Raw genomic sequence first — 21,734 nt, forward strand, 5'->3', positions numbered from 1 at the left:
TTATTCTCAGCGATTTCTTTTTCACAGACTTGGGTCCTGGCCTCTGATTCCTCCAACCGTTCCTCCACATTCTCCATGTGCCCGTCTAGTTTGTCAAGTTTTGATGAGCAGTTCTCTACTTTGCCCTCCAATGAGGACAGTGTGTCCCTGAATTTCCCTGAATCTCCCTTGAAGCAACTCACTGCGCTCGTGGAGGGATCCCTGCACTCTGCTGCACTGTGGAAAAGGTCAGCCGGCCCAGTGAAGAGAAACCCGAGGTGCCGCCTCTCAGGCAGGGCATTGGGAGCACAGGGAGCACAGACCCTGTTCTCACCTCCAGCGTGGCTTTCCTGTGATTTTCCAGACAAGTATCATAGATGATTTAACTAGACTTTCAAATAGAAGTCACCTGCCTCCCCAACTTCCAGGGCATACATAAGATTGTACCTGTGAAAGGCAGCTGGTTGTGGCTCTTTAAGCTTCAACTCTCTTTGTTGTTGTTTGGTTCATTAACAGCCTCTTTTGAACTGTGATACTGACAATCCTGAAATTTCCTAAAGATTTTCAGCTTAGAATAATGGACTGTGAAAGCTGATAATATTTAGCCTTCTGAGATGCTTCAGAAAACAGGGAAGTCTACTCTTTCTGTTTTTAATTTGTCATAGTATAGCATATGTTTATCATAAAATATCAGAAATCATAGCTTGAATTTTTTACTCTGCTGTTTTAATTTTTGAGCCAAGTGAGATTTGAGTCCATTAAGATACCGGTCCTTTCAGTTTGATTTGCATTTATGCTTTGTGTGTATGGGTGCCAGAATCCAGAAATACTTATATGGGTTGCATAGTTTGGTAAAAGATGTTGCCAGTTTTTGGAATCAAATCAGGAAGAGTTATTTTAGCCCACAAAGCCAGACACTTTGCCATGTGTTTCTGGTGGTGCTTTAACTTAGATGATTTTGTTATGGAAAGTTGTGTCTCTAAAATAAGCAGAAGAGAAATCCTGGGTTTGCTAGTTATATTGTACTCAAAATAGGTTTGTCTAAAATTAATTAAAGTGGTATATCTTGGGCTTGTTTTACTAACTAATGGTATTTTTGTTCATACTATTAGAACTATGTCTGAGATTGTGTTTCAGGAATATATGTTTTTAAAGCATCATAGTCTTGGAATTTAATATCCCGAGAGACCAAGAACTGAAGTTGCCTTTTCAATTACTAGTGAAGCTAAAGATGCTGAAGGAAATAAAGTGGTGGGCAGGCAGTACTCTCCAACATGTGCTTTTATAATCTTGTGTGAAGCTGTAAATTGGGTTTGGGTATTAAGAGATACTAGTGCGTGATACTATTTAGGCTAGAGCTACATTCTGTAAAGCAGTTGGTATTCTGATCACGCCTCAATGTTTTTAATTGAACATGCATTGTTAAACCATTAAGTAGAATTTACTGAAAGGGGGGCAGTGTTGTGAAGCTCTTTTTTACCTGATATGTGTTCAAAAGAAAAACCTTAAATTTAGAATGAAACCTCTTTATGGTATGCGACCTACTGAGTTGGATCGAATGACTTACAGGAAATTGGTGTTTGTTGAGCATGTTGTTCAGTAGCTTTAAGTTTTGGAGGTAGTTTATTTAGGAAATAGCAAAGAACATTCAGAGAAATGTGTATTTTCCAGTAACTTAAGTTTCCCATTACCGAGAGCTGTATAATCCTTTCAAGGCTAAAAGAGGGATTCATCTTCCTGATAACTCTTCATCCTTTTCATCTCAAGAGACTGTTGAAGGGATATTTTATACTTATCTTTTGATACATTGTGTAAAAGAAAAAAACTAAAAACCAAAAAATCTTTACTAAAATGAACACTTTGAATTTATTATGCATTTTTTCTGACTGCTGGTGAAGCATATAATGGAAGCAAACCATTTTAGAGCTGTAAGATTTCTTTTATTAAGTAAGGAGACCAATACCAATGGATATAACTATATTTGGAATTTATTAAACATTTGTTTCTGAAAAGAATGGAAAATACATTTCTTGAATGAAAGTTAAGGAAAATGAGTTTCCAATGTATAATCGTTAAATTTTGTTATTTTTAAAGCAGAGATACCTGATTCATCAGTGTGGGAGAACCAAGATTCTGCACAAGCAAATGGGATTGATTCTGTTTTGTCAAAGGCTGAAATTGCCTCTTGTAGTTACGAAGCCAGGTATGTGGAAATTAAGTCTGTTATAATACTTACAGATAGTTAATCATTTTTACAGACTCTTTTGAATTGGATTCAGACGTGCCATTCAGGTCTATATTACATGTTACGGGAAGAAATATTTCAAGGCTTAATCCCTCCAGTTTATTTTTTCCTTTTACAAATGCTAGATAACTTCAAATAAATACCTTACTTTCCTGATGAATCGGTAGGTACTACAGTGGAAACCAAAAGAAATTGGACATTGTCACTTTCAAACCATTGTCTTTTGAAGCATGGAATTAAAGAATTGGATATTTTTTACTATTCATCTAGTCTGACCACTTCTTTTTTAAGAAAAATCCCTTACAGTTTAACCCTTCTAATACATAGTATTTTCTTTAAATTTTTTAATATAAAGTTAAATATAAATTGAAATATTTTTAGTATAAATTTCAATTTATATTTCTTTACACCTTTTGTTAAAACTTGATCGTCTATTAAATTACAAGTAAATAATTCCATATTGGCATGCTCAGTAATCCCCTCACTTAAAACTGCAGACTGTTGTCAATTCATTAGTACCAACTTTGTGTGTTGGTCTTGATCTTACAGTAATCTTAAACTCTCATTACAATGGGCTGTTTTAGTACAAGAGGAAACAGACATGTATGTGTCCTCACACTTAAAAGAATCATTTAAAACTAGGAGTAATAATGAATTGATTAATTTGAAAGAGCAGTCTCTATTTTTTTCTTTCCTGATAACTGAACTGACACTTTTTACCTTTATAACATTCACACATTGTTGGCAAGTGTTAAAGTATTTAGTGATAAATACTTTAATAAATTAAATAATTTAAACAAAGAGTCCTACATTAGTTATATTTTTCAGTCTTTTTTTACCAATGGCTTTTCATTCATACTTTTCTTTTTTATTGAAATATAATTGACATGTAACATTATATTAGTTTCCGGGTGTATAGTATAATGATTTGATGAAATATTTTTTTAGTCCTAATTAAAAGTTTGGGTTGTTCAAGCAAGTCTAATACGAACAAAAGAGATTTCAACATCATCTAACTGAAATAGTTTAAAATCTTGCCAATTATTTTATAAAAAGGTATTTAAGAAAACTTTGTAATCAAACATACATAACTGTAAAATATTTTAAATTACTTCCCAATTATGACATGAGAAACTTTTACTCCTAGACTGACTTTGCCTTTCTAATCGACAGAATTACATTTTAACCTTTTTCATTGTTCGTTGATAATGTAGCCCAAGAGTTGAAAACTTACTTTAATAAAAATAAGTCATATAAATGCATTCTGGATTATTATATTTTTATTAACCCAGGCAGTTTAGAGCTGATTTTGTGTTTTGCTCAGTAAGGCTAGCCTTTTTCCCCCAGAGTTATTGAATGACGCCTTGTCTTCTTCTGGTGGCTGGACAGCTGTGTTCCCGGGCGGAGGGCATAGTGAAGCTCAGGAGTGCTCTCTCAGGGTTGGAGTTCTGCCTGGGATGAAATGAAAGCCCCACCCTCTCTGTAATGCCTCTGAAGGTGTCTCTTTTCATTCAACATCTCCAAGCTGAGTGCCGGCAGCGGGTAGCAAGGCTGCCTCAGAAGTAAGCGTTTCCTCTTCCTGGTGGCCTTGGACTCACGTAGCCACAGCTGTAGAAGCCCTAGAAGCTCTAGGATGCTTTTGGTGTTTGGATGTTGCAGTCATATTACATCAGAGATAGTGATTGTCAAGCTGAATGTATTACAGAATAATTGGTGTGACAATAATATTGTCTAAATACTATGCAGCAAGTCAGTGAGGTGGCAGTTGTTTGTTTTAAGGAGATACACAAGTGATGAAAATGAGTTTGAGCATAAGTTGGGGGGAAAACCCTACAGCAGTGGTGTTTTCTCTCTTGTAATTTTCCTTTTGTAGAAAGCCATTGATAATGAAAGTCTCTAGAAAACAATTCTTGGATACCCTTTTCTTGTCTAATTATTATATTTTCCTTAGGTGAGAAGATTTGTTAAAAATATGTATATTCACATTTGCATCAGAGAAATGTTTCTGGGGTTGGAATAGGGACTGGATTGTAGGGATGGTCATCTCAGTTTTATCCATTGGTGAATTTCCAATAGACACAGCCTAATAATGGGTTCAGGAAAGGGTGGTATGTGCACCTGGAATGGTAGGAATCATGCAAAGGTAGGATGCATATACACAGGCTAGAATATGCACTACTGTTAGTAGTTTTACTCATACTTATTAGGAAGAGCAAGCTTCATATGTGAGAAGGTAGATATGTAGATGAATAGGAAATGATACACAAATATCTTAGAATCACCTTTTTTTTTGGTCAGTCATTTTTAAATCTGTTTTCATGCACTTTTGTAAGGGTGCTTTACTGTTCTTAATTAGTGATATCGATACCTATGGGCATATTTAATGGGCAGTGACATACAGGTGGGTGTAAACCTGAGAATAAACTATTTCTGCAGCACACACTGATGAAGTACGGGTAGTTTATCTTCTGTGGGATCTAGGTGACAGGAACAGATAAGCCATTGTAGTGAAGGGTCACTTTAGAAGGTTTGTGTTTGCATTTATTCATTTATTTTATATGAAACAAATCCTCTTTTCCCAACTACCAACTCAAGAGTATTTTGCTTCCTTCCCTTAGTTAATGGGAACCCTCTTAGGTTTTCCGTTTTTGTTTGTGACTTCCTTAGTGTTTAGTGGCTCCTAAACATTTCTCTCCAAGATGTATGTGTGCACGAGGACATAAATAGATGTCTTATGTTTTGCTAATAAGTAATGCATCCCTGAAAATTTTTGAATAAGTGAAAAAATAGGAAAATGCAATTATTGTAAATATAAGAATACAGTATATGTGATACATTCTGTCAAGAGTGAATAATTAATTTGTAAGCTTAGCTTTTTCATGCTGAACCTACACATGTAGCATTATTGAGAATGTCTTAAACTGTATGTATTTGTATATAGATTTCAAAACTATTATGTATATATGTATATGTTTTATATACATATATAAACTTCCCTGCTTTACTAAATAAGGTCCATTGACTATAATTTATCCTTTTCTGGGTGAGTGTAGGGTAATCCTTGTGAACATCATGGGGTCTGTTTTGTTCACCGTCTTTTACCTACCACCTCACAAAATACCTCAGACATAAATTTTTGTTGAATGAGTGAAAAAGTTTTCTTTGCCATGCTGTTTGTCAGTCAGCACTTCTTTTACTGTTATTTTTCCTTCCTATTAGATATTTCTCATCTGCTGGGAGCTTTGAAGTCAGATAACTTATTACTGTTTTTGTGTCCATCAGAAATGCATATGATTTTGTATTTACCTCTGAGTAACTTGGAGGATTCTTTTCCTCCTTGGCTCTCAGTGGTTGTGTGAGATGGGGAGGGTCAAAGATCTCTGAGCAACTGAAGCCTAGTGTTTGTATATTGTTTCTCAAAACAGGGCACACTACCTTACTGAGTAAGCACTTAGTAAATATTTATTGAATGAATGTATAGAATAACTGTTTTTTAATCTGGTGAAACTGCTCATTATTTTGCTTGTATTTTTATTTTAGTATTTTTTCTTGATTTCATTACAGCATGGTAAAATGGAATTTTACTAATTATATATAATTCCATAATTATAGTTTTGTGCTGAATGCTCCAAATATCAAAGGTAATGTGGGGCATTGAGACACGCAAAAGATTTAAAATTTACCATTTTCAATTAGGTCCCTCAAAGTTCTGGAACCCTGGCTCCTGCCCAGAGTGATGTCCTACCATATACAATGCTGTTGGCATCTCAACCACTGTGGAGCCACTTCAGGAGCATGGAATTGGTCAATTGGGAATTGGGTGGTAATAGGATGAGTACATTTTGTCTGTTTGTCACATAGCACTGTTTTGTGTAGTTCTTTCGTTTATATTCTTTGTCTTTGGGGGCTGAACCCTGGCCAAACCGTGCCATGTGTTAGGGGAAGAAAACCTCTTTTTGACAGCACATTCCTGCTCTGTGGTGGTTGTGATATCACCAGCATATGGCATGCTGGCATCTCTGCAAAGGGGCCAGAGGTCTGAGTCTTAGGAGAAATCTGCGGATACAGACAAGAGCCAAACCTGGTCTTTTAATAACATTTTGGCACATCTACACATCATTTACACCAATCAGACAATTGTGCATTTTTCCTTTGGGGGGGAAACAGACTTGAAGTTTTCTTAATGCTTGTTGTTTATCCCTAATGAGAATTGAGTTAAACGAAAAGTATTTATTACTGGCATGGGGACATACTGTCAACATTTGATATTTGATTTTGCATTTGAAAGTTATTACTAGTATAACGTTTGTTGTGTTTTATTTTTTCTCTAGACAAGTTGGCATTAAGAACGGGATGTTTTTTGGGCAGGCTAAACAACTTTGTCCTAGTCTTCAAGCTGTTCCGTACGATTTTCACGCATATAAGGAAGTGGCACGAACAATGTATGAAACCTTGGCAAGGTACAGCCTCTCCCTCAGTCCCTTTCATGTCTGTTCTTTTACTTCTTATATCTAATAATGAAGTCTGGCTTTTTTAGGGTTGGCAGGGTCATATTTGCTAGATTCTTCCCTCTTTCAGTGTCCCTTTCCTCAGCAGTTCCAGTAATCAGTAGCTCGGTCTTAAGGGACATGCTTGCACTGCTCAGACTGTTCAGGTGCTTCCTGATGTAGGTGTGAATGGGTTCTCTGCCTGCATAACTGTAGTTCAATGGCTCTTGTTTTCTTCCCATGGAACCCATACAAATGAAAGATTGACATTTTTTAACCTGGCAATTTTCTTTTATTACATTTGAGTTACAGTTTTTTTTTAATGTTTTATTTATTTTTGATACAGAGAGAGACAGAGCATGAGAGGGGGAGGGGGAGAGAGAGAAGGAGACACAGAACTGGAAGCAGGCTCCAGGCTCTGAGCTAGCTGTCAGCACAGAGCCTGATGCGGGACTCGAACCCACGAATGTGAGATCTGACCTGAGCCGAAGTCGGAGGCTTAACCGACTGAGCCACCCAGGCACCCCTACAGTTTTGTTTATAATTAGAAAAATGGGTTAGCAAGTGGAGACTCTAAGATCATTTATCTTCTAAAATTATTAGGTACGCCAAAAGCTAGATTTTAAGTTAGTTTTTAGTGTAGTCTCAGGGTGGTTGATTAGTTGGCTTGAGAAAAGGAGGTTAATTTTTATTTATAGCATAGGTATATTTTATATTAATTAAAATTCAAAATTTAAAATAAATATATGGCAGGCCATGTATGCTCTGAAGCAGGAGTCGGCGTGTGTTTTTCATAAAGGGCTAGAATAAGGTCTGTGTTCCAGCTGCTCAGCTGTGAAAGCAGCCACAGATAGAAGTACTAGTGAATGAGGATGGCTGTATTCCATTAAATATCACCAAAACTATCTGGACAGTAGGCCAGGGGCTGTCGACCTTTAAAGTGTATTAATGTTTTAAGAGATACTTCTTGCACCTGTCTTCACCCCTTCCTTTCCTTTCTTATGCATTATTTTGAATATCTATTTATTATCAAATACAAACAGCTGTTGATGCTGCTGGTCCTACAGATCTCTGATCAAGAGAGAAAGAAGATAAAAGGAACAGATGATGTTATCTGGCACCAGTGTGTAGGTCTGAGTGCTGAGTGATAAGCCATTTATAATCACAGCTGTCCTTAAGATCCCACATACGGGAATGTTGGTGTTACCAAGTGGAAAATGTGCTTTTTAAATCCTGTTCCAGAGCTGAGGTCAATAGAAGCATCCAAACAAGGGCTGAGAACAGATGACTGAGTTGGGCAGCAGTACAACTGTGTTTTGAGTGTCAGTGCATTCAAGCAACTATCAGCCTGAATCTCTGATCAGGAGGATTTGAGAGCCAGGACACATACTAGTCCTGAGATCGTTTTAGTTTGTGGAGACATTGTCAGTGACATGTGGCTTTGCTTTCGGGGAAAAAAAAAAATCACAGCGTTATTCTCCCACTCTTTGGAAATCCTGCCTCAACTTCATATTCTGTGCTTCAGGTTAGCTTTCACTCTGAAGCAAAGTTCCTCATATCAGGTGCACCCTTCTGCCGTTACCTTTACTTAAGTGTAAAGAAAACACTCATTTCTTAAATGAATACAGATATTCATTAACCTGATTTGTAACCTGCAATAAGATGTAGGTGAGATGAGACATAGTATACATTAAAAAAAATTTTTTTTTGAATGTTTGTTTGTCATTGAGAGACAGAGACAGAACATGATTATAGAAGGGGCAGAAACGGGGGGAGACACAGAATCTGAAGACAGGCTCAAACCTGACGGAGGGCTCAAACCCATGAACCATGAGATCATGACCTGAGCCAAAGTCAGACTCTCAACCGACTGAGCAACCCAGGTGCCCCTACCATGTAGATTATTGAGGACAAATTTTTGACCTTGAGGCCTTTCCGGTTGCCTTCCATTTGAGGGCCACATATTTAATTAGCTTTGGAGCCACATGACAACTCTGCTCTTCCTTTTCCTCTTCGCTAGTTAATTAAAATAAGGCCTTTGTGTGCATAGATGATACCCAAAACCCTAAGTATTTCCACATTCAAGGAATGTTGTCAGTGTCCTATCAGAGAGGTATTCGGAGTGATTGGCCTTTATATCCTGTATCCTAGGTCTGCTACACTGAAAGCTCTTTAAGTGTGGTATTTTTGTTTAGGAAATCATCAATTACTTAATTTGATTGGTGAATTTTTATGTCTGTTTGGGATTTTGGTAACCATAAAAATCTAAAGTTTTTATATTAAATGTTGTGACAGTTCTAATTCACCCACTAATTTTCAGCTGTTGAGAGCTTTTCAGTATAGAGAAACTAGAATGATAATTTCTATTGTAATTTTGGTAGTTAGTATGGAAAATGAGAAAATACTGATTAATTAGTTTTACAGTTAAAAGGTGACTAATGGCACTTGGGCCAGTTTAATTAAAATGCTAATACTTTTTAGCATTTTAAATCTTGAAATGTGAAGAAGGTGCCATAGGAAGGCTGGACTTTGCAGTGTTAGTGTCTGCTAGATGGCAGGCTGCGGCTGCGGCTCACCGCCTGTGCTCTGCTGTTGATAGCTACACACATAACATCGAAGCTGTGAGCTGTGACGAAGCTCTGGTGGACATCACTGAGATCCTTGCAGAGACCAGACTTACTCCTGATGAATTCGCAAATGCTGTCCGCATGGAAATCAAAGACCAGACTAAATGTGCTGCCTCTGTTGGAATTGGTTAGTATCCAACTTACCTCGTCTGATTTATTTTACTCAAAGTATAGCTTTGTGATGGTTGAGTATCATTTAATTTTTAGGAGTGAGGGTTTTTTTTTTTAAACTATACGACATAGGCCTCTGACTTGTAAAAACCATTCTTAGCATCACTCATATTTGTGTAATATGTGAGATAAAAGGGTTGGAAATGCAAGTCAATGATTGATAATGATATCTTTTGGATAAACAGGTTGGAATATTTTAGTTTTTAAAAAATAGGGAGAATTGAATTCAATATTTGTAAACGTACTCTTTAAAAATTTTTTTTTTAATGTTTATTTAATTTTGAGAGAGAGAACAGACCACAAGTTGGGGAAAGGCAGAGAGAGTGGGAGACACAGGATCCGAAGCAGACTCCAGGCTCTGAGTTGTCAGAACAGAGTCTGATGCGGGGCTCAAACCCATGAATTTGTGAGCTCATGACCTGAGCCCTAATTTGGATACTTAACTAACTGAGCCACCCAGGTGCTTCCATAAACATACTCTTTTAAAGTGAACTGAAGCCTTATTCAAAGCAGTGTGATGGGGAGCTGGGGGTGGATTTGGAGTTAAGTGTTAATGAATCTTGTAACGCAGGTACTTTCTGAACTCCAGCGTCCTAGAGTGCTCCACCAGTCCTGTCCTCACTCCCACTTCCCGAAGTCCTCCTCAACCAGTGCCCTCAGTGATTGCCCCATCTCTCCCCACCCCTTGTCTGTTGTACCTCTAATTCTTGCGCTTGGTTTCCTCCGCTGTGCCCTCTGGAACTCCCTTTGTCGTACCTCAACTGCTCCGAGTCCCTCCTCCTCTCTGAACATGCTCAGCAGCTCTTGCCACGATACCTCTTCACTGGGATTCTCTCAAGTCCTCTGTGTCCCAGGTTTGGGAGGTGGCTTGTCACTTGCTTCCAACCACCACTCTTCCATTCTCATTCAGAAATCCTTCATCTGAAGTTCCCTGTCTCATTTGTACCCTTGGGACTTTAGTTTATGGGGAGAACTGAGTGATGACCCAGAGCAGCCAATGCTGTGGAAAGGTTTTTATTTCCTAACACTTCTTGAGAGGAGGAGAGGGCATGCCACACCACACAGGGCCTCATGGGGAAGCCTCCAGTTTTGGTCAGGAGGCAGAAGCAGGAGTGAGAGGGAATCCTAGGTCAGAGCCTGTATTGGGGTTTCTATGGGAAAAGCTGCACAGAGCAAACAGCTTTGGAAAGGCTAGTGTAGATAATCCTGTGGTCTTAGGGCTATAAGGGAGCTCTGGTTGCCTGATACCTTGGCCCTGGGATGGTTTAGGGCAGGAAAATCCTGTTTTTGTGTGTGAACTTGATAAGAAGATGGTTGGGGGTGGCTGGCTTGCATATGAGAAGTGTTGATCAGGGGAGCTGTTTGCCAGCCTTGGGAACCAGCTAGCCCTCTCCCTCGCCAGTAAGATTTTTAAGATGTCAAAACATGGTATTGTAAGATACAGAAAATTAAAAACATAATTAATACATTCATAGCATTCTTCCTGTTATCAGCTCTACAGATCCTTGTCAGCGTTCATTTAGGGCTTATTTTCTGTATTCCAGTACGGGTTTTGTTGTTTGTTTTAACTTGTACTTCTTTCTAATTTACAGGTGTGACAGTATGAGTATAGTACATTCTTTTAAGTTTAAACACATAAATAAAACTAAAATCCTGCGTAGTATTTCCATTCTTTAGCCCCCTTTGCCTCTCCACAACTCACCACTTTTATCATTTTGTTGTGACTTTACAGAACTTTTTCTCTTCATGAATATCTACATCATATCTGCCCTAGGAAAACACGTAGATGTTACATAAGTCTTCTATAAGACCAAGGCGTGTCCTTTTTATGTCTTCCATGAATATGGAGATTTTATTACTCACATAGCAATTTTCCTGACACCCTCCTCTCATAGACCCCTGACCCCGTCTCTGTCCCTGGTAGCCTTTTCCTCTGCTTTACTTCTCCATGTCCACACCATACCTGGGACCTCACTGTCAACTATCTGTCTTTGTTTTTAAGATGCTCATATCCTCAATTTCTACTGTGCGTGTTCTGATTATACAGTGAAATTTCGGGTTCCTTGCCCCCCCCCCCCGCCCCCATCCGATAGCATTCTTTGGCTTTATTTCCCTCCCGAGCCTGGACGCATTCGTTGGTGGGATGATCTAATTTCTAATCATTGTGTTCAGTGCCTGTAAACTTCCAGTCATAAGATTAGGACTATTTTTTCTGTTCCTTTACCAGGGTAGGAGGTGTTGAAATGACACTCAATTGGGAACAAAGGGAAAACTATCTAGTAACCATGCGGATTATGATCTTTCATACTTAACAAATTTCTGCCAGTATTGTATTTGAAATGATCAGAAGTGAAAATTATTTTTTATTGTTTTTGGAAGAAACTGGATAGGTAACCTGTCTGTAGATGTCTTTTTTAAGAAATTGAAAAATTATTGTGATGAATATTTCTTGAACACCTTTTTTTTTTTTTTAACTTTATAGGTTCTAATATCCTTCTTGCCAGAATGGCAACTAGAAAAGCAAAACCGGATGGCCAGTACCACCTAAAACCAGAAGAAGTAGATGATTTTATCAGAGGTCAGCTAGTTAGTAATCTGCCAGGTAAATACAGATCTGTGCTTTTTGACTTTCATTTATTGTAAACATTTATTAGTGCTTTTCATAGTTTTATAACTCTTTTCCAAAACCCGATTAATTTTTTTTATCCATGATTGGGTGCCATGAAAAATAGAATTTGAAATTCTGCAATGAGTAGTGCTTATCAGGACCTGCATGTTATATTTTACTTCTGTTTCTCACATCTTTTATGTTAAATATTTCTCAGGTGACAAGATCAGGGAATTCTAAGAAGTCATTTTAAATATGATGAAATTGACATTTGGCCCTTTAGATAAATCAAAATTGAAATTGTGTACTTCTAAGCCAAATACAAAGTTTTGAGAATTGATTCCCCTATTTATAAAATTATACTGCTGCGCTTGTGACAGGTTTCTGAGTTTAGTAGGCAAATAGCTTTAAAAGTAGAAAATGTATGAATCATATTAGGAAGAGTAAAACCTAAAGACCAAGTGTTATGTTTTGTTAACTCAGAAACAAAATGTCCATCTCTACTTTTCTCTGCTCAGGTCCAGGTTATGTAGTTATTTTAGATTTTTGTGTGGTTACTATGTGACCAACAAACCTAGCATGTAAAAATCGTTCCATAGAGAAATCCTCAAATATCACTAATTATAACTGGAAAACAGTTGCCCTTTTGAGGCCTGGAATAGATGTAATTTTTTTGTATCTGTAGGGCAGTTCATTTCATAATTATTAAATACTTAGATTTGCTGGCTATGGTAGATACCTTTTTTTTAAGTTTTTATTTTGAGGGGGAGAGAGAGAATGCACATGGGGGAAGGGCAGAGCGAGGGGGAGAGAGAGAATCCCACGTAGGCCCCACAGTGTCCGCACAGAACCCAAAAGTGGGGCTCAAAACCGAACCGCAAGATGATGACCTGAGCCGAAATTAAGAGTCAGATGCTAAGCCACTGAGGCACCCCAGGAGATACCTTTTTCTAAGCAGTGTCTCTAAGGGCAACTGGGTGCCTCATTTGGTTAAGTGTCAGACTCTTGATCTCAGCTCAGGTCTTGATCTCAGGGTCTTGAGTTCAAGCCCTTTGTTAGGCTCCATGCCGGGCGTAAACCCTACTTTAAAGAAAATAGGAATTCAAGCTTTTTATATTAGCCATCTTTGTTAGTTTGCTAAGGCCGCCATACCAGAATGCCACAGACTGCATGGCTCAAGTAACGGAAACTTACTTTCTCAGGATTCTGGGGGCCAAAAGTCCAAGATTCAGTAGTCAGCAGCATGGCTTCTTCTGAGGCCTCTCTCCTTGGCTTGTAGATTGACTGTTTTCTCCCTGTGTTGTCATGTGATCTTTTTTCTTTGTGCATCTGTGTCCTAACCTTTTCTTACAGGGACACCAGTCATATGGATTAGGACTCACTTGTATACAACCTCATTACTGTAATTACCTCTTTCAAGGCCCTGTCTCTAATTATAGTTAACATTCTGAGGTATTGTCAGGAGGAGACACAGTTCAGACTATCATACCATCTTTAAACTGAATTATTTTTGTTGGTTTGGTTGGGGGTTATTTGTTTGTTTTTTGGTTTTCTTTTGTTTGTTTGTTTTTACAAGAAATAGAGTTTTTAGTTCCTGAACCTGGTAATCTTCCCTTTCGCTGTCATTTATTTCCTGGCTAGAGGAACTTTAGTTCTTGAAAGGCAAGGTTTTGAAGTTTCATGTCCTGGTCGAATTCTTACACACAGCATTGAATTTCCTAAGGGATATCCAAAATCTAGTGAGGGGTGGCAAGATTGGCTCCCTCTGGTAAGCCTCTTCCCAAGTGGCCCCTCTCTTCAAAACCAGGTTGTATCCACCCAGAATTCTTCATGTGATTTCCATATGATCGACTTTTACCAAATTCCCAAATTCTTAATCAGATAAATTTAGAACATTTCAGGCATGCAAAATGTCACTCTTTGCTATTGCTATGCCTGTCTTGAAGATGGCATTATAATCCTCTTTTCCCAAAGTGTGCTCCACAGAATATAGGGTATTCCTTTAAAAAAGATACCACGTGTGTGGGAATCATCCCTGGTGGAGGCGCACATAGTAAAAGTTGAGAATTGTTGCAGTCACCTACTTATTTTTGTTAAGAAGTAGTCATTTCCCAAAGATACTTGAAGATAAATAGATGGTGCCTATTAACACCTTGTAGAATGTGCAGGGAGGAGATTCTGCTCTCTGGCCATCAGCCAGATGAAACTCGGGGGCGGGGGGGATGAATGAACACACCTCCCCCGCCGTCCCCTGCAGCTCATTTTGACCCTCTGCGCCCTTCAATGTGTACGTGACACACAGTTGTGTAGGACCATATATACAGTTCTTGTAGCTACCTAAGGAGGAGAAAACACACTTCAGTGTTTTAGGGGACTCTACAGAATAATGATTATATGTTACACTAATAAATTACCTAATGAGATCTGTTTTTTTTAAAGAAAGGGTTGTCCGCAGCAGTTATTTAAATACAGTGACCACTGCTCTGAGTTCTTTGGATCTTTGCAAGGCTCTTCACCTTACGTGTCTACCCTTAATTGAAGCACCTGCTGCACCTGGGTTTGGGCGCCCAGTGTGCAGTTGCCATCTCTTCCTGCTGTTCTCATGGAAACTCCAGGAACATGTAGGTGTACATAAAGATCTGCGCTGCGCTGATACAGGAACCAGCAACCATATGAAGCTAGGAAAATTTAAAGTTTACTTACAGTCAAATAAAATTCAGTTCCTCATCTGCACTAGCCACATTTCAGTGCTCGATAGCCACACGTGGCAAGTGCCTACTCGATTGGACAGCACAAAGAACATGTTCATCATCACAGAAAGTTCTACTGAACAGTGTTAACTTAGATGGTGAAAACTTTATTCTTTGAAACTTTATTCTTCTGTGTCACTATATACTGCAAGTGTGGGTACCAGGGGAAGAGACCTTACTGGCTATTTTTAATCTAGAATAATAGTTCCCCTTCAAGGACAGACACCAAATCCTTGTCCCAGTGGCTGGAATGGGAGCTTCCACATCTCTTTTATTTTTTTTTTTTTCTTTTTTCTTTTTTCTCTTCTCTCCTCACTTGGTTCTAGGCTAGCATATTTTCTTTCACTTTCCTTTCTAGATGGCTGCATTCAGTTTGAGCCTCAAGACTCTATTACTTTGTGCTTAGAGGTGCCTCCTTTCCTTACAAATACTTAAACATGATGCAGTCAGTTAAACTAGCAAACCTCTTAGGGTTTTAGCGCTGATTACCTTTTTCTCCCCGCTCAGTATGGTACGGGTTAGAGGTGGGCTGCTGCCCCCGCAGGCTTCCCCCTCCCACTCAACTCCAGGGCCAGACAGCGTGTTTTGTTTCTCCCCAGAGGGACAGTTTACTTAGATTAGGTTGATGGTGTTTAATTTGGTGATGTTTAAAATGATAGCCTTTCTTTTGTACCTACTAGCTAATCTGTTCCGCTGTATTGAAGATACAGAAACAGTAGGTTTTCCTGCTACCCCACCCCAGCACACACAGAATTAATCCAGAATTATTGCCTCTTGCTGATTTTATAAATCAGAACATATCAACAACTCTCCAGATCTCTAAGGGAAATATGGTCACATTTTGAGAGTAGGGCAGCAGTGGGAAAGAAAAGTAGAGACAAAAGCCTTTCTTGAACATGAATAGTGTGTCATGTCTGACTTTGACCAGTCTAGGGTCTGATTTGTTTCTTACCTTGGGTTTCTCCTCCCCATCATGCAGAATTCTAAGATAGGTTTCACTTAGTGTTTCACCTTTTTGTAAATGGTATTCCTCTGGCAGATTTTGTTGTTGTTAAAGCTGACTCTGGTATTCCTTCTTGTTCTGTGTTCTTACTTGAACTTTAAAATGGCACAGATGGGAAGCAGCACTCTTAACACCTTTCATCTAACTACAAGGGGGAATAACTTTTCCCACCTCCACGGCCATAGATCTCTTGTAAAGTTGGTAGCCTCCTAACCCTGGTAGCTGCTTCAGAGAGGTTCTCCTGGCAAAGCCTGGACTAGACCGTTTGTCCTTCTGCTGAAGACCACTGACAGAATAGCCACTGGAAGAATGAGACTCAAGTGAGGAGCAGAGGACAGCAGCCTTTACTCTGAGCTCTCCGCTGAGCTCCTACAGAAGACCAGAAACAGTCTTTTCCTCATTGGTGGGAATTACTGATTTGATGATGCAGAGACCATTGTGATAAGAATTTTAGTTTCTCTAGGTTATTCTTAAATATCTCTCCTAGATAGGTGTACCTTTGTTAAGATTTTGAGCAAATTGAGAGTGACAGAACTCCTCAGCATCCTCCAGGTGAGGCTCAAACCTTGCATTTGGAAGAGAAGGACACAGGGACCGTGCCACATGCAGGAAGGCTGAGTCCTTTTCAGGGAGATCCTCTCTGTTGATAAAAGAAATCTATCTTGTCCTCACTGCCAACTTTGCTTAGGGACGAACCTTTACCCCCAGATCACTTTGTCCAGTATGACAGCAATAATGTTTTTAGGTTTGGACTCGTGAGTTCTCGTTTTAGTTTACATTCATAGAAAGTGATGCTGAAGGTTGTGAGGTTTGGCCGTCTCTGAAATCATAGAATTCCTAACATCCGTGAGTCCCTCACAGGTCTGTAGGTCATACTATAGACCTGTTTAAACAGGTTGATTCCGTGATAAGATAGAAGTCTTAATATTACTCCGTAATAAAGACGGCATTCTTTTGAGAACTTACCTAGTTACACGTTTTTGAGAAGGTTCACCTATATGTGGAGCTAAGATTGAGAAGTAGATTCTAGAAATACATTTACTAGCATTTGCACTAAAAAATTCTTTAATCTTTGTCACTTAAAAATTTTAAGGGAAATTATTTGAAACTGGTTTTTGGGTGAAAAATAGTTCTTTCACATTGCTGAACTGTTTTTAATGGTTATGTGCAGTATTAAAGAAGTATACATATCTCCTTTTCTAGGAGTTGGACGTTCGATGGAATCCAAGTTGACATCTTTGGGAATTAAAACTTGTGGAGACTTGCAGTATATGACCATGGCAAAACTCCAAAAAGAGTTTGGTCCTAAAACAGGTCAGATGCTTTATAGGTTCTGCCGTGGTTTGGATGATAGACCAGTTCGAACTGAAAAGGAAAGAAAATCTATTTCAGCTGAGATCAACTATGGAATAAGGTTTACCCAGGTACTGAATGAGTTTTATCCATTTATTTACTCTGTCTTTTCACTTAGTCTCCTCTCTCCCAGCTAAGACCATAGACTCTTGATGCTTGAAGTGAAGACTTTACACTCTTGCTATTTCCGTGGCTTGCAGAATGTTTGGTTTTAATAGACACTTAGCTGAATATAAATAGTATGTATGTTTGGTTTTGAAAGTGAAAACATTTGAGAATTGTTTGGTATGTAGGAAAATAACATAGGAGATCTTCTGTTTGTCTCTCCATAGCCAAAAGAAGCAGAAGCTTTTCTTCTGAATCTCTCAGAAGAAATTCAGCGACGACTTGAGGCTGCTGGCATGAAGGGTAAACGCCTGACGCTCAAAATCATGGTACGGAAGCCTGGGGCCCCTGTGGAAACTGCAAAATTCGGAGGCCATGGGATTTGTGATAACATCACCAGGTAAGCTTATCTTTAAAGGAGTTTGGATAATTGATATTTTGGCGCAGGTCATACAATTAATAGAAAGTGAAGAAAACCGAGGAAGGGTGTGACTACCGATCCCTGAACTCTGAGGATATGTGGCGCGCGGCAGCGCCGGCCTCGGCCCAAGGCCGTTGCAGCTGTGTCCCTGCGCTGGGTCCGGCTGGCCGCGCGAGCCTGTGTGCCCAGCTTCGGTGCACGGACAGCGCAGGGAAAGGCTGAGGCGTGCCACTGTGGTGACGGCTGTGAGTGGTGACAGGGCCCTGGAGGGGAGGGGTCAGTACAGTGATTTAGAAACGATTTTAATGAGACATTTGCTTTATTTAGGGAAGTGTAGTTCCTGTTCCTGAAATGATTATTGTAGTCTCTGAAAACCGGTAGAAAGCATTTAAAACACCCTTTTATTAAATGTGAGGGCCGCTGACATAAAACTTCATGTGAAGTTGGTGAGAAATATGAAAATATGGGATTTTGTGTGCTGCCATCTTAGAACACATGGTACACTATTGGGTTCATCTGTCAGGTCAACCAAAAAGCTCTGAGACTTCTGGGCCTGAGAGCCACGCATAAGGAATTGTGTTAGAAAAAACCTGTTTAGTTGAGTTAAGGGTTCGTTCTTGCCAGCCGTGGACGCTGCATCTGCTGTGTGGTCGGGTTGCTGGGTCACAGAGGACCGCCCGCGTGTGCCGGCGGCGTCCAGCTCTGTCACTCACACATTTGTTCACCAGGAAAACAGGGATTAGAAATTACACTTTAAACAGCATGTTTACAAAATACCTTTTCATGTAGTTGGTAATCTTTATTATATTTACCTATTTTTTATTATTTTGAGAGCGAGCGAGCATGAGCGGGGCAGTAGCAGAGGGAGAGAGACAAAGGGAGAATCCCAAGCAGGCCCCGCACCGTCAGCACAGAGCTTGACGCAGAGCTGGAACGCACACCGTGAGATCGTGACCGGAGCCAAAACCGAGAGTTGGATGCTTGACTGAGCCGCCCGGGCGCCCCTGCGTTTGGCCTGTTTTAATAAACGTTGTGATGCAGCCGTGTTAGCTGAATACGGTGTTAGTGGTCGTTTCATTAACAAGCTGGTTATGAGGCCCTCAACTGTGCAATCATGGTCTTTTTCCTCATCATTTCTATGGGAAAATCAGATCGAGTTTATTAATACCTTTTCTGGGAATGTAACCTAGAACTTGGTTTGTATAAGGTGCATGGAAAGGATCATCCAAAAACTAAATAATTTCTCTTTGGAAAGAGAACTGGCAGTAGAGTATCCTTTTGTCCTGTCTGCCCTTTGAAATGTCTTCTGCTGACTTAGCGTTGTATATTTTGGTGCATCAGCAGGACCTGGGGGCTCACTCTGTCTAATCTTAGTAAGCAAATCAGCCTTTGTTTAATCCTTTCTGGAGAATCCAGGTACTCCAAAAATGTAATTATAACATTAAAAAAAAACTAGGACTAATTATACTATACCGCCCCCGCCACACCCCCCAGTTGAAGGACAACATTCAGCCTTTTTTTGTAAGCACATATCTGCTTGCTGTTGTTGGTATTTGTTCCATTTTGTCCTGAACTTAAAATGTTTTATGATGAAAACTTTAAACATATTTAAAAGTAGAAGTAATAGAACTGTTGTGAACCTATTACCCGGTTCCAGCTGCTGCCGCCAGCCCCTCTGACCCCGTCCTTCCCCTGCTTCCCCCGGGGGTTTTGAAGTGACTCTCCTGTACCTTCTCATCTCTCCCACGGATACTTCAGTGTTTGTCTCTAACAAGATGAGGACTCTTAGTGCCCCAGGACTGCTCAGAACCTACTGTGTAGGGGCGCCTGAGTGGCTGGCTCAGTCTAAGCATTCAACTTCAGCTCAGGTCATGATCTCATGGTTTGTGAGTTTGAGCCCTGCGTCAGGCTCTGTGCTGACAGCTCAGAGCCTGCGCCTGCTTCGGATTCTGCATCTCCCTCTCTCTCTGCCCCTCCCCTGCTCACACGCTGGCTCGCTCTCGCGCTCTCTCTCAAAAATAGAGAGTAAACCTGTTGTGTAAAGCTGGTAGTAAAGCATACATTTTGCTGTGCCCTGAAAATACTGACTTTGGATGAGATGATACATGAAAAAGAACACATGATGAATCAGAACAACTAGAATTTTATAAATACATGCAGATGTTTTTTATAAATTTTTAAAAATTTTTTAATAAATTTAAAAATGTATAAAATTAAAAAATTTTTTAATAAATTTTATAAATGCAACATGCAGATCAGTTATAAGCCATTAACTTAAACTTAACATTTTGGTGGTCATATAATTGCCTGAGGAAGGCTTTAAGTGAAGGATTATGAAATATTTTAACACTGACTCTGTATTTCCTCTAATTCCTGTGGGCCATATCCGTCCTTGGGTCTTTGTGAGCCAAGAATGATTCTTCTATGAAAGTTTGTAAACGTTGAAGACTATGTGAGAGGGACCACAAAGCACAGGCGATCTGCTCTCTCTTTACAGAAACAGGCTGTGGGCGCCTTCTGTGTCCCCACCGAAGTCGTGTCGCGCTGAGTTAAGCAGTGATGCTCCACAGTCCGTGATCCTGTTACCTCTTGTAAGGGGCCCTGATCAAAAGCTACATGGCAATCCTGTGCCTCGCAGACTCTGATAGGTTATAATACTGTAAGAGAAAGGACGCATTTTAAATGTCATGCATCTATGTCAAAGAGCCATATTAATGTACGTTGAGATCTGTGGCTTGATTATCATGGAGGAAAAGTTTTCTACTAAGTTTTCTTTTGGGCAAAGACATTTTTCCCCCTTGGAGTTCATTGGCGTATATATGTTTTTAATTTGAATTGTATGCACACACAGTCCCTTGCACTCCTTCTCTTCCATTGCCTATTGCTGTTTCCCGTGTACTTTCCTTTGCCCCTGACAGTGTTGTTATTGTGGCCATGTGTACGCTGTGGATGATCATACAGTCCACTGTGACCTCATTCCCTTTTTTGTGAATTGGCCACTGAGTTTATCCCCAAATTCCCTCTTCATGTGTTTCAGTCCACCAGTCAGTTAGCTGGTCTGACCTTTTTTCTTGGGGCCCTCCAGCATGAATGCAGTCTGGGTTAGTTTAAGACCTACTGCAAAGTGGGAGTCATGGGGTGTCCTCCGATCTCTGTGGGATCCTTGGTCTCCTCTTCCTCATATCTATTGAGAAAGAGTTCGTGGGTGTAAATTGTTTTTGAACATGTCTATCCTCATCTTGTGCTCAGTAGTTTTATTGACTTATAAGTTGTAACTTGTACTTAGAAATTACTCATTTGAAGATTCCATTGTCCTCTTTTTTATCATGATTACTTTGGATAAGCCCAGTGTTGTTCTGATTGCCTATTCTTTACAGATCTGTTCTTTCTGGAATTTTACAGATTTTCTCTTTTACTCGGGTTCTGACATTTTATTTGGTCTTTATCCTTGTTCCAGGTACTTTTCTCAGTATTAACTTATTATTTCTAGCAACATTTTAAACTTCTGAGTATTTTTTTAAAATTCTTTGGATGTTTAAATATTTATAGCATCTGTTATTTCACAGATGCACTATTATCTCTTATCTCTTAAATATTTTATTCTCAGAGCGCCTGGGTGGCTCGGGTCAGTTAAGCTTCCGACTTTGGCTCAGGTCATGATCTCATGGTTTGTGGGTTTGAGCCCCACTTCCGGCTCTGTGCTGACAGCTAGTTCAGAACCTGGAGCCTGCTTCACATTCTTTGTCGTCCCCCCCCCACCCCGCCCCCCACTCATGCTGTCTGTCTGTCTCTCTCTCAAAAATAAAAATAAAACATTTAAAAAATACTCTTCTATTCTCTTTGTGATTTGTCTCTCCAATTCCTCCTTTCAGTTTTGACTGCTTTTATATTGGAGCTTTTCTCCAACTATCCATCTGACTTCACACCCCATGAAATCCTCCCGTCTCCTGTCTACAGTGGTGAGCACACGTGCAGATGGCAGCCA

The 21,734-nt window shown here is 39.6% G+C and overlaps 1 protein-coding gene across 8 annotated transcripts in view; it reads left to right on the plus strand.

Annotated features, from left to right (window-relative positions):
- Positions 1–21,734, plus strand: part of REV1 (REV1 DNA directed polymerase) — a 62,090-nt gene that overhangs the window by 32,393 nt on the left and 7,963 nt on the right. For 3 of the 8 annotated variants that reach the window (XM_029937148.1, XM_029937151.1, XM_029937150.1), the window contains 6 exons: positions 2,074–2,182; positions 6,556–6,684; positions 9,311–9,465; positions 11,992–12,111; positions 17,074–17,294; positions 17,556–17,728. In XM_029937148.1, the coding sequence (XP_029793008.1) occupies positions 2,074–2,182; positions 6,556–6,684; positions 9,311–9,465; positions 11,992–12,111; positions 17,074–17,294; positions 17,556–17,728 (907 nt within the window). Of the gene's footprint in view, positions 1–51; positions 228–2,073; positions 2,183–5,957; positions 6,048–6,555; positions 6,685–9,310; positions 9,466–11,991; positions 12,112–17,073; positions 17,295–17,555; positions 17,729–21,734 lie in introns of those variants that run through there. The other 5 variants (XM_029937152.1, XM_029937153.1, XM_029937149.1 and 2 more) reach the window with 5 other exon arrangements.

The sequence above is a fragment of the Suricata suricatta genome, chromosome 4 (genome assembly GCF_006229205.1).
Source record: "Suricata suricatta isolate VVHF042 chromosome 4, meerkat_22Aug2017_6uvM2_HiC, whole genome shotgun sequence".
Classification (NCBI taxonomy): domain Eukaryota; kingdom Metazoa; phylum Chordata; class Mammalia; order Carnivora; family Herpestidae; genus Suricata; species Suricata suricatta.